The sequence below is a fragment of the Talpa occidentalis genome, unplaced genomic scaffold, assembly GCF_014898055.3.
Source record: "Talpa occidentalis isolate TD23 unplaced genomic scaffold, MPIMG_talOcc4v2.1 talOcc4.13, whole genome shotgun sequence".
Lineage (NCBI taxonomy): Eukaryota > Metazoa > Chordata > Mammalia > Eulipotyphla > Talpidae > Talpa > Talpa occidentalis.
The window spans coordinates 41,674,728-41,687,964 of record NW_023601322.1 but is presented as its reverse complement, the minus strand read 5'-3'; the positions used below and the strand labels follow the sequence as shown (position 1 = coordinate 41,687,964).

The following is a 13,237-nucleotide window of genomic DNA, read 5'->3' as shown; positions in this document are numbered from 1 at the left end:
CAGTCAGAAGCGCGGGAGGGTGAGAGAATTCACCAGAGCCAGAGCAAGGAGCAGAGCAGACAGACTGATGAAATACACTGCTGAGGGGGGCAGCAGGCGTGGCAGGAGAGGACTGAGTGCCATGTGGGACCCTCGCCTGAGGCCAGGGATTTTACAGCCTGCAGGCAGTTTCACAGCCCAGCGCTCAACCAGGGGAGGCCCGAGATTAATCTTTTAATGGCTCAAATATTTCACTGGTTTTGTCCACTTGCTAATGGACATTTGGTTTGTTTCCAGTTTGGAATGATAAAGCTGCTATGAACATTCAAGTACACGTTTTTTGTGTGAACATAGGCTTTAAATTCTCTTGGAAAAATAAGGAGTATTATCACTTGATCTTGGCAGTCATTTTAATTGTAGTCATTCTGGTGCTGGAAATATCTCACTGAGTGTTTAATGTGCATTTATTTCCCTAGTCAGTAATAATGTTAAGAGCCTTTTAATTTTTTTTGGTTCAAATTCACATCTCTTCTTTAGTGGAGTAACAAAACTTTTTGCCTTTTTTTTTTTTTTTTTTTTTTTTTGGATTAAGGCATCTTATTTTTGAGCCGTAGGTCATTCAGGATTCTAGATGCTCTGCAAATATTTTTCTCCAATGTGCAGCTTGCTTTTTCATTTCCTTATTGGTGTCTGTTAAAGAGAGAATGTTTTTCATCTTGAAGTCAGATTTATATTTTTCCTTTCATCATTCATGCTTTTAATGCCCTAAAAAAGTTTGGCTTATCCTATGCTTTCTCTAGAAGTTCTTTTTTTTTTTTTTTATACATATAAGAACTGGGGTATAGGTCAGAGATGCGGGGGGTGAAAGGATTCACTGGAGACAGAATGGGGTCCAGAACATGCAGACTGACTGAAACACATGCTGAGGGGAGCAGCGGGTGAGACAGGAGAGGTTTGCATCATGTGGATAGCTCCCTGGTTGGCCGGGGATCAAACTCATGCTGCAGAGGCTGCAGCTAGCCCCCCAACCCCTTTGTGCCACCAGGGAAGCCCTAGAAGTTGAATCTTTTAGCTGTTAGATTTAGGTCTATGTTCCATTTCAAGATAATTTTTGTGTGTGATGTAAGATAAGGGTTCAGAATTACAGTTTATTTTTTTATATCAATATCTAATTGTTCCAGTGCCATTAGTAAGTCTTAGAATCAGATAGTTTAAGTTCTTTGGGGGTTTTTTTAGATTTATTTATTTATTTATATAAGCACTGGGTACAGTCAGAAGCATGGGAGGATGAGAAAATTCACCAGCACCAGAGCAGGGAGCAGAACAGACTGACAAAATACACTGCTGAGGGGAGCAGCGGACACGCAGGAGGGGTCTGTGCGCCATGTGGGACCCTCCCTGGTGACTGGGGATCGTACTAGCACTGCAGAGGCTGTGGGCAGCTTGGCAGCCCAGCTCTCAACCGCTGCGCCCAGCTCTCAACCGCTGCACCACCAGGGGAGGCCCCCTTTAGTGCTGTTCTTTTTCAAGCTTATTTTGCCTATTCTAGGTTATTTAAATTTCCATGAATTTTAAAATCAACTTGTCAATTTCTTTTTTTTTTTTTTAAAGATTTATTTTTATTTATTTACACAAGCACTGGGTACAGTCAGAAGCACGGGAGGGTGAGAGAATTCACCAGAGCCAGAGCGGGGAGCAGAGCAGGCAGAAGGACCGAAGTACACTGCTGAGGGGAGCAGCGGGCGGCAGGAGAGGTCTGCACGCCATGTGGGACCCTCTGGGGGCCGGGGAGCAGCCTGGGATAGAACCGGCCCTGCAGAGGCTGCGGGCAGCTTCGCAACCCAGCGCTCAACCGCTGCGCCCTGGGGAGGCCCCTCAACTTGTCAATTTCTTAAAAAAAAAAAAAAAAGCTCTGGAATTCTGATTAGATTGCATTAAACCTATAATTCAATTTGGGAAGAACTGATAACAATGAATTTTCCAATCCAAGTATACAAAATTTTGCTATACTTAGGTCTTAAATTTTTCTCTGCAACTTTTTATGACTTTTGGTATATAGGTTTTGCATATTTTTGTTAGATTTATTCTTAAGCATTTCATCTATTTTTGCAGTTCTGAGAGGTATTGTTTTCTAAATCCAATTTCCAATTTTCTGTCACTATTTAGGTGTCCTGGTCCAGTTTCCAGTGTGCGTGTGTGTCTGTGTGTGTGTGTGTGCACTTACACCAATAAACAATTCAGACACTAGCAGGGTATTAAGAAATTCAACCCAATTTTCATACTATCTACCCAGAGACAGCATCATTACTTAGGTTAAAGGCTCCATCTCCCAGGAGAGCCTCTTCCGACACCAGCCACAAGCTGGTGTTTCTGACCAACCAGGCTATAAATGAGTTTCCCAGGACCCCTCATCAAGTTTGATTAATTTACTAAAGCAGCTCACAATATTCAGGAAACAGTTTACTTTCTACCAATTTATTACAAAGGATATTACTGAGGAATATCCAGATGGAGGTGATACACAGAGTAAGGTATGGGGTTAAGGGTGGGACACATACATGCCCCTTCCAGGCCAGCTACTCTCCCCAAATCATCATGTGTGTACTAACCTGGAAACTCTGAAGCCCCCTCCTCTTGGATTTTTTGGAAGTTTTATTACATAGACATGACTGATTAGCTCCTTGGCTATTTGTAATTGTATTCAATCGCAAGTCCCTTTCCCTTCCTGAAGATCTGAGGATGGGACTGGAAGTTCCAACCCTCTAATCACCGGGTTGGTTCCTTGCCAACCAGCCCCCATCCTTGGGATCTTCCAAAAGTCATCTCACTAACATAACAAGAGATATCTTTATCACTGTGAATATTTAGGGAATTCCAAGGCTTTGAGAGCCTGGAGTCAGGAATTGAGGATGGTGACTAGATAAATATGTCTGAGAAATACATATTTTGGCCATTGAATGACATATATTTCTTATAAATCACAGTATCACGACTACTAAGTGTGATTGAGTTTAAATTTACCTTTTATCATGCAAACTTGGTAAATTCATTATTAATTCTAGTAGTATTTTTTTTACAAATTCTACAAAGACCATCAATCACATCACTCAAGAATAAAGGTGTACTTCTTTTCCATTGTATCTTTTTTTTTTCCTTATTATACTAACTAGGGCTTTCAGAACTATGTTGAATATAAGAGTAGTGAAAGCATACATCCTTGCCTTGTTCTAAGGAGGGAAGCATTAATTGTTCACCATGAAATCAGGTGGTGTTTTTAAGTTTTTTGTCCTTTCTCAGGTTGAGAAAATATTTCTTCTTCTACTACCACTACCACCACCATGGCCGCTGCTGCTGCTGCTGCTGCTGCTGCTGCTGCTGCTGCTGCTGCTACTACTACTACTTGGTTTTTAGCAATTTATTTATAATGTGTCTTTTTGCATGGCTTTCTTAATGGTTTTTCTACTTAGGGTTCTGTAAGATTCATAAGTCAGTGGATTTACAATTGCATTGAAGTTGGAAATCTGGGTAGCATTACTTTTCAATTTGTTTTTCCATTCACTTCTGGAACTCCAATTACATGTATAGAGACCATTTAGTATTTCCTCAGAGGTCACTGATACTTGGTGGGGTGGGTGTCCATAACTTTCTCGAGGTTCTAAGACGGATCCTATAAACCGTACAATCCAGAGGACAGGAGCTCTGGTTTTGCAGACAGTATAGTTTGCCACTTAGCTGTGTGAACTTGAGTAAGTCATTCATTTAGTTTCTCTGGATTCCAACTTCTTCACCAATAAAAGGAAATTCACCCACCTACTTAGCAGGGTTGGCAGGTGAGTGATAATTACTTAAAGCACCCTGCTTTAGCAGGGTTTAAGACAAGTTGACCCACTGCTCAGTTTATCAGGTGGCAAACTGAAGCTGAGGACTTAAGATTTCCAGCCCACAGCTCCCCTCCCTACACCCTCATCTACCTGCGGACTCAGGCGAGAGCAAAGCCCTGGGTTCGAATCTACTTCCTGGCGATCACAGCCCCATCAGATGCGGTCTCCTCCTTTGAGACTCGGCTTCCCGGAAGGTCAGTTGTCGAATTTCCAGCCAAGGCGGAGCAGAGTCCTGCCCAGGTGCCCAGGCGGCAAGGGGCTGACGCCTCGCTGTGGTGCACCCCGACCCTTAGCAATTCCTGGTCTGCGCAGCGCCGACCCGCGGCCCAAAAGCTGCAGGAAGGACAGGCGCTTCCCGGGGAGCCCCTCGGGGTCCGGTCCCGAGGAGTTCCCCGCTCAGCCCCGCCCTCGAGCCGTGCGGCCAATCAGCGCCCCGGCGCCCCGCGCCGCCCGCCCCGGCGCCCCCACCCACCCACTCACTCACCCACGGGGTCGCGGCCTGAGGTGGCGGCGCCGGCGGCTCCGAGGGCGCGAGACATGGTGCGCGGCAGAATCTCCCGGCTCTGGGTGCGGGACGTGCGCTTCCCCACGTCGCTCGGGGCGCACGGCTCGGACGCCATGGTAAGCGCTGCCCGGCCTCGGGGTGCGCCCGCTGGGGCGCCGGGACGTTGAGTCCCGGGAGGACCCGGCTCCCGAACCCTTGTTTTGTGAAGGGGAAGTGGGAAGGGGTAGAAGTATCCAGAACTCACCACCCTCCCTGGGATTCTGGTTTTATGGGGGTTCCCCCCCGCTTTGTTGGCCTTTAATAGATCCTACTTTTACAGCTACAATTCTTACTTTTCTTGAAATGGCAGACTGCACACATTGATTTTGTTGGGTTCCCAGTACATATCGCTGGCTGCTTCTGTACGGAGAACTATGTGGAGTTCAAGGGGTGGAGACCAGGGAATTTGTGCTGGACTTTTGGGGTGGGGATTCTGACTCTGCCACAACTTGCTGCGTAACCTGGAGAAGATTCTGACTTCTCTCGGCCTCTTGGCCCCGTCTTTGAAATGTGACACCTGTCACAGCCCGACTGGGAAACCAGATGAACAAGCTGGGTTGTGTGGGAGGGATTTGTCGTGAACTTACTGTAAACGTGGTTTAAAAGAATTTGTCACTGTAAAGAGTTGTGCAAATATCAGTTTTTGAAGATGCAGTAAATATAGAGCACTGACTAACTCCTGTCTTAATACTGAAGGTCGCTTTTGCTTGAGTGTTAGAGGCCCCCCACACCCATCCCCCTACCCCACCTCCCCCCCGCAAAACACACACACCCACTACTTAATGCAGTGGCTCCCAAATATGAGTCCTGGCCGGGTTTCCTCCAGGCCTGACAGCTCCTGGATCCTCACTGCCCCTCTCCATCCACCGAGGAGATGGCCACATTAGGAAAGACAAAGTCACATGAGTATGTAATGGATGTGTGAAGCATGCTGGGAAGTGAGAAACATCCATGTTAGGATTCTGATTAGTTGTAGGGAGGGGAGAATTAGGACCAGAGGACTCTAATTCCTACGGTAATGTTTTGCTTCTTAAACTGGACAGAGGGCACACTGGTATCATTACATTACCTATCCTGTCTGTATACCTGAAGGATTTTATAACATAGGCCTCGTCAAAAAAAAAAAAAAAAAAATAGGGTGTCTAAACAAAATTGCTTTTAAAAGAATGCCCTTGATCCAGAGATTAATTTATTTTCTGCTTTTTAAAATGCTTATGTATCCTTTCTTAGAGTAAATGACTTAACAACCTGTTGGCAATCCTTTGTGCATCTCCAAATAAATGTTTGAAATTTTACTGGCTTATTAAAATCCAAGCACCTAACCTAGTGCAAGGGTCTTTGCCACTGTGAGCTGTGAGATGCTGGAGCTGTGGGGAAGTCACACAATCTCTTCAAGCCTACATTTTCTCATCTGTAAAATGGGTATAATAGTATCCACTTCATACATGTCAATGAACTGTTGTAAAGACGCTGACAGAGAAGGCCTACATTTTCTCATCTGTAAAATGGGTATAATAGTATCTACTTCATATATGTCAATGAACTGTCCGTAAAGAAGCTGACAGAGAAGGCCTTCTATAAGTGTTTGCTCTAATCACTCTTCACATATGAGGAAACTGAAGCAGAAGAGCTGAGCTAACTTCCCTGTACTTAGGAATTTGTAAAGTGTTGAGGTAGCCTGGTTTACTGTAGAATAATTTACTTAATGGAACTGAGCGCTTTATGACCCCTAGTTCAGGAGGTATTATCTGACACCCTTATTGCAAGCTCATAAATACTTAAGTGTTTATCTTCCAGAGATAGGTGAATGTTGTGTGCTGATTTTCAAGTGCCTTCTTGACAGAATGTGCAACTTTGCAATTCTTCCTTTACAGATAACTCCTGATGTTGCTTCCCTGCCCTCACTGCTCCTGCGCTCAGCATTTCAGCTGCATTTCCACTTAGTGAGCCTTCCTGATCACAAGTAGGGTATTTTCATGAAGGAACCCTAAGAGTGTCCCCAAAATCTGTTATGCAAAGGATTCCAGTTATGAATTTTTACAGACCTTATAAGAAAAGTAGAGCCTGGGGTGTATTTAGGACTAGTTTGCTTACTTAGATGCTCCCAAAGTTTCAAAGAGCCCCAGAGCTCAGAGTTCAGTCCCCTTACTTGGAGTAAAGTCCCTTTCTAGCCCCCCAGACATATTTCATTTCTCTCCACACTGGACTAAGGATAGGGGATTTGGGTTCTAGAACTGACTGTGTCTTCAACTTTTTTACACTCTTAAACTCTTTGGGCCTAAATTTCACTGTCTGTTCATTGAGTGGGTTGACTAAAGAGATTCTGAGTTCAACCTTTTAGATGTGATGATTCCATGACTAAAAGAACTTTAACTTTTCAGCTCATTTTGTTTTCCTAAAATGTTTTGGCCCACTTTTAAAATTATACAAATGTTCTTACCTCTCACTGTCAACCCTCATTGTCATGGTTTTTGTTTGCTTCCCTTAGTTTTATTGACTATAACCGTTTAGGAAATGCTACCTTCCTTGTATTTTTCACTTTTCCATTTGGCTGACAGCTTAATATTTCTACTTTAGTGACCTTAATATGTGTATTTGGAATTTTGGTCTCTCACTCAGTTGATGAATGGAAATGACCTTTGCGTGTGTGTATGTTATTACTTCTTTGAAGTCTTGCTAGAACTTGTTTATAAAATCACCTTGTTCTAGGTTTTTGGTTTGCATGCATTTATCTACCTATCTAGCCTACCACCATCCCTTATACCCCTTTGTTGGTTGTTGGTTTTTGGTTTTTTTTTTTAGTTAGAAATGTTTATTATTTTTAAGTCAACTTTTATTGATTTACAATATTTTTGAATAGATCACTCAATAATTACTTCAGTCACCCACCACCAAAATTCTAGTGCCGAACTTCCCCTTTCTCTCTGATAACCACCATATTGTTCAGACTCTGTGAGATTTTTGTGGTTTTTCTCAGTCAATCATGAATAGGCATTTAGGTTGATTGCATGTTCTTGGCTATCATGAATAATGAATGCTACTATTAATATAGGGCTGCCTATTAACACAGGTTTCTTTTGCACCTTTTAATAGATGAAAATTATCTTAAATTAACATTTGTTATGCTGATGAAAAGTCACATAATAATTTCAGAAATTATAATATCTTTTTCCCCCAGAATTGAGTATATAGAGGTAAAGTAGGTTTATATCTTGTATATGCTCCAGGGGTTATAGGTTCAAGCCTCTACAAATGTATACTTTTCTTTTTATTCTTTTTTTTTTTTAAAGATTTATTTATTTACACAAGAACCTGGGTACGGGCCAGATTTGAGAGGACTCACCAGAGACAGAGTGAGGAATAGAACGGGCAGAATGATTGAAATACACTGTTGAGGGGAGCAGTGGGCGAGACAGGAGAGGTCTGTGGCCATGTGGATTGCTCTGGGGACAGGGCCCTGCGGGGATCCAGTCGGCACTGCAGAGGCTGCGAACAGCTTTACATCACTGTGCTCAACTGCCTGCGCCACCAGGGAGGCCCTACAAATGTATACTTTCACACCATTTCCATTACCAGATGTGAGATGGTGATCTAGTTTCTTTCTTTTGCTTGTGGCTGTCCAGTTTTCCCAACACCATTTGTTAAAGGGACTCTCCTTTCTCCAGTGTATTCTCTTGCTTCCTTTCTTGTAAATTAACTGTTCATAGATGTGAGGTTTATTTCAGTCTCTCAGTTCTGTTCCATTGGTATGTGTGTCTATTTTTTATTCCATGCCACTTTAATTACTATAGCTTTGTAATATAGTTCAAAGTCTAGGAATCTGATACTGCCACTCTTTCTTTTTTTTGTCAAGATACCTTTTGCTGTTTGGGGTCTTTTCTGGTTCCATATGAATTTCAGTTCTGTTTCTTCTCTTTCTTTGAAGAATGCCATTGGAACTTTGATAGGGATTGTATTGACTCTATATTTAACAATGTTTGTTCTTCCAATCCATGAGTAGGGACTGTCTTTCCATTTTATTGTGTTTTCTTATGTTTTAATTATGTCTTATAGTTTTCATTCTATAGGTGTTTTACCTCCGTTGTTAAGTTTACTCTTAGATATTTAATTATTTTTGTTGCAAGTGTGAATGGGATGGTATTCTGGATTTCTTTCTTTTCAGACTCACTGTTTGCCTATAGAAATGCAACTGATTTTTGCAGAGAGATTTTGTACCCTGCCACTTTACTGAATTATTTCAGTTAGTTTTTTAGTAGGGTCTTTAGGGTTTTCCACATATATTATTGTGTCATCTGAAAATAATGAAAATTTTACTTCATCATTCTCAGTTTGTATTCTTTTTATATCTTTCTCTTCCCTGATTGCTCTAGCTAGAATGTCCTATACTGTGTTGAATAGTAGTAGTGACAGTAGACATCCTTGTCCATACCAGACCTTAGAGGAAAAACTTTCAGTTTTTCACCATTTAGTATGATGTTGGCTGTGGGTTTATTGTATATGACCTTCATTATGTTAAGGGATGTTCCATCTACTCCCAGTTTTATTTAGTGTATTTATCATAAATGGATGTTGAATCTTATCAAATGCATTCTTGGCATCTATTAATATAATCATATGATTTTTATCTTCCCTTTGTTTGATGTGTTGAATTGCGTTGATTGACTTGTAGATTTTGAACCAGCCCTCTGTGTCTGGAATAAATCCCACTTGGTCATGATGTATAATCCTTTTGGTGTATTGTTGGATTTGGTTTGCTAAAATTTTGTTGAGTTTTGCACATATGGCTCACCAGAGAAATTGGTCTATAACTCTCTTTTTTGTAATGTCTTTGTCAGGTTTTGGTATCAGAGTGATGTTGGCCCATAAAATGTGTTTGGAAGCTTTCTATCTTTCCGCTCTTTGGAAGAGTTTCAGTGTGATTGGTATTAGATCACCTCTGATGGTTTGGTGGAACTCACTAGTGAAACCATATGGGCCTGGACTTTTATTGTTTGGGAGACTTTTGATTGCTGTTTCAATATCCTTGATTGTGACTTTTCTGTTTCTTCCTGGTTCAGTCTTGGAGGGTTGTAAATTGCTAATAATTTCTCCATTTCATGTAGATTATTCAGTTTGTTGGCATGTCAGTGTTTGTAGTAATCACTTCCGTATTTCTGAAATGTCTGTTTAATTTCTTCTCTTTCACTTTTTTTTTTTTTTAAATGTCTGGGAGTTTTTTTTTTTTTTAAGATTTATTTATTTATTTATACAAGCACTGGGTACAGTCAGAAGCGCGGGAGGGTGAGAGAATTCACCAGAGCCAGAGCAGGGAGCAGAGCAGGCAGAAGGACTGAAGCACACTGCTGAGGGGAGCAGCAGGCAGCAGGAGAGGTCTGCGCGCCATGTGAGATCCTCCTCTGGTGGCTGAGGAGCAGCCGGGGATCGAACCGGCGCCACAGAGACTGCGGGCAGCTTCGCAACCCAGTGCTCAACTGCTGCGCCACCGGGGAGGCCCCTCTTTCACTTCTGATTCTATTTATTAATAGAATTTTTATTTATTAATAGAATTTTTTTCTTAGTGAGTCTAGTTAGAGGTTTGTGTGATTTTTTTCAAAGAACCAGATTTTGGTTTCATTGATCTTTTGGACTGTTTTTGATTTCTATTTAACATAGGGGTTTAAATTTTGCCTCTTTCAACTCAGCTTCCTCATCTGCAAGATAGAGAGATAGCACCTAATTGATAATGTTTTTGTAAGGATTAAATGAAGTTATGTAGCTCTTTGAAGTGTGCCCAATCAGTAAGTATTATATAACAATAACAGTTATAAGTTGTCAGAAGCAAAAGTGGTCAGTAGTAGCATCTTACATTCCTTATTCATGTATTCAGATCTTCTAGTTGACTTTTGGGGGGAGTATTCCTATCTGCCCACATGGTACCCATCCAGTCTTGCCTTTGTTCACTTGCAAACCAGATTCTTCATGGATCTTTGACTTCCTGCCACAGAAGGCCCCTGGATTTCATGGTCTCTCTGGCCTGTGTACTTTCTTCTACTACTTCGTCTATCTAAAAGGTCTTAGTCCCCTATTTCCTCTTTGCTCAAAATACCTTGAAATTTTGTGTTACTTTTAACCCACCACATGTTAGCCATGACCTTTTGCGGTATGGGTGATTGTTAATTAGCTTTTGAGTGTTAGCTTTTTTTTTTTTAATTTTATTTTTATATTCCCCATACAATTACAACCCCCTTATTTTGACCCCAATCCCTCCTTTCCCCGCCCCCCGCTCCCCATAGAGTGTCTCTGGTTCATAGTTGTTTGTTGATTCTGATATTTTCTTTCTTATAGTTATTCTTTTTCCTGGTCCCTTATTTAAGTTTTCTAGATTCCTGCTATGAGTGAGACCATCTGGTATTTTTCTTTTTCTTTCTGGCTTATTTTGCTGAGCATGATCCCTTCCACCTCCATCCATGTTGCTGCAAATTGCATGTGTTTATCTTTTTTGAATGCTGAGTAATATTCCATGGTGTATATGTACCACATCTTTTTGATCCAGTCATCTATTTGGGTTGTTTCCAAAGCTTAGCTATTGTAACTAGTGCTGCTATAAACATAGGGGTGCAGGTGCACTTTGGAATTGATGTTTCTGTGTCCTTTGGGTAGATACCTAGGAGTGGAATTGCTGGATCATATGGAAGCTCTAGTAGGTCAAGAAATCTCCACACAGCTCTCCACAGTGGTTGGACCCGTTTGCACTCCCACCAACAGTGCAGGAGAGTTCCCTTTTCTCCACAACCTCACCAATATTTGTTGTTGCTAGTTTTTTCAATATGTGCCATTCTCACTGGTGAAAGATGGTATCTCATTGTAGTTTTGATTTGCATTTCCCTGATGACAAGTGATGTTGAACATTTTTTCATATGCCTGTTGGCCATTTGCATTTCCTCTTCAGAGAAGTTTCTTTTTAGCTCTTCTGCCCATTTTTTGACTGGATTATTTTCTTTGTTTTTGTTGAGTCTCATCAGCTCTTTGTAGATTTTTGTGATCAGTACTTTGTTGTTAGTGTTGTGTGCAGAAATGTTCTCCCAGTCGGTGGGGTTTCTCTTTGTTTTTGTTACTGTCTCTTTTGCTGTGCAGAAGCTCTTTAATTTGATGTAGTCCTTTTACTCCCTTCTATCTGAGCAATTTCTAGAGACATACTTGATTTTTTACTTCTATATTCCCTGTATTGATGAGTAGTGTTACATTTCATAAGTCGGTCAGTAAGTACTTATTAAAAATATTGTTTGATAGTAGAAAGTTAAATGAAAAGAACAAAACAAACCATGAGTTCAATTGTTTCAAAGTTTGATTCCTCATTTTCCCTTAGTGATCTCCTGTGAACTATTGCTATTAGAGCCCCTACTACCAAATATTACAATGAGGATAAGTCTAATTTTATGTGAAAGCCTTCTGAATCCTTGATTTGTGCTATTTATTTTTTAAAAGATTTATTTATCTATGCATGCAAGAATTGGGGTACAAGCCAGAGGTATGGGGTGGTGAGAGGATTCACCAGAAACAGAATGGGGAGCAGAACAGGCAGACTGACTGAAATACACTGCTGAGGGGAGCAGTGGGCAAGTCAGGAGAGGTCTGTGGGTCAGCTGTGGGTCAGCTCCCTAGCTGGGGATTGAATTCACGCTGCAGTGGCTGTGGATTCCTTCATAGTGCTGCATCTTAATCCCTTGCGCCACCAGGGTGGTCCCGGTTTGTGCTATTGGAAGCTGATTGTGAATTAACTCTCTCCAAAAAGCTGATGGAGGGCCTCCCCTGGTGGCGCAGGCTGTTGAGCACCACTCTATGAAGCTGTCCGCAGCCTCTGCAGCGCCGGTTCGATCCCGGCTGGCTGGCAAGGGTCCCACATGGCACAGCAGACCTCTCCTGTTGTGCCCGCTGCTCCCCTCAGCAGTGTATTTCATTAGTCTGCCTGTTCTGTTCCTCGCTCTGTCTCTGGTGAATCCTCTCATCCTCCTGCACATCTGGCCTGTACTCCGGTTCTTGTGTAAATGAATAAATAAATCTTTAAAAAAAAAAGCTGGGACCTCCCTGGTGGCACAGCGGTTGAGCATTGGGCTGCAAAGCTGCCCGCAGCCTCTGCAGTGCCGGTTTGATCCCCGGCCACGGGCAAGGGTCCCACATGGCGCGCAGACCTCTCCTGCCGTGCCCGCTGCTCCCCTCAGCAGTGTATTTCGTCAGTCTGCCTGTTCTGCTCCCCACTCTGGCTCTGGTGAATTCTCTCACCCTCCCACGCTACTGACTGTGCCCAGTGCTTGTATAAATTAATAACTTAATCTTTAAGGAAAAAAAAAGCTGGTGGAGGTAGTTGTGGGTGACGCTCCTTGTTTTAAAATTGAGCTGAACAGCAACAGAGATGTAATTGCACAAATTGGCATTAAAAATGCCTTGTTGCACCTGTTAAAATATATTTGAATCCTTTAGGAAGACAATACTTTCATCTATTCAGACCTACTGTGTTTTCTTTGCAGCACATCAAGAATTCCCTTAGGTTGGAGCTCATCCTGCACATCCGCTGTTGCATTTTCTATTCTTACATGATGTCATCTTTACATTTATTTTTTGGATTTCTCATGTTTCACTGTTTGGGTGGGGGACATTTTTCCTGCAGCACACAGACCCTGACTACTCAGCTGCCTATGTCGTCTTAGAGACTGATGCAGAAGATGGACTCAAGGGATATGGAATTACCTTCACTCTGGGAAAAGGCACCGAAGTTGGTGAGTTGCACATTCTCTTAAGATTCCAGAATGCTTAACTATGATTCAGATTCTATTTCTGATCTTATTTTTCTCTCTCT

At 42.1% G+C, this 13,237-nt stretch overlaps 1 protein-coding gene across 3 annotated transcripts in view; it reads left to right on the top strand.

The window, feature by feature from the left end:
* Positions 1 to 4,379: 4,379 nt before the first annotated feature.
* Positions 4,380 to 13,237, top strand: part of ENOSF1 (enolase superfamily member 1) — a 33,830-nt gene continuing 24,972 nt past the window's right edge. For 2 of the 3 annotated variants that reach the window (XR_005124648.1, XM_037508760.1), the window contains exons 1-2: positions 4,380 to 4,481; positions 13,049 to 13,157. Coding sequence is in view for 2 of the 3 variants with exons in the window: in XM_037508760.1 (XP_037364657.1) it covers positions 4,398 to 4,481; positions 13,049 to 13,157 (193 nt within the window). In the remaining variant the exon portion in view is untranslated. Of the gene's footprint in view, positions 4,482 to 13,048; positions 13,158 to 13,237 lie in introns of those variants that run through there. The other variant, XM_037508761.1, reaches the window with a different exon arrangement.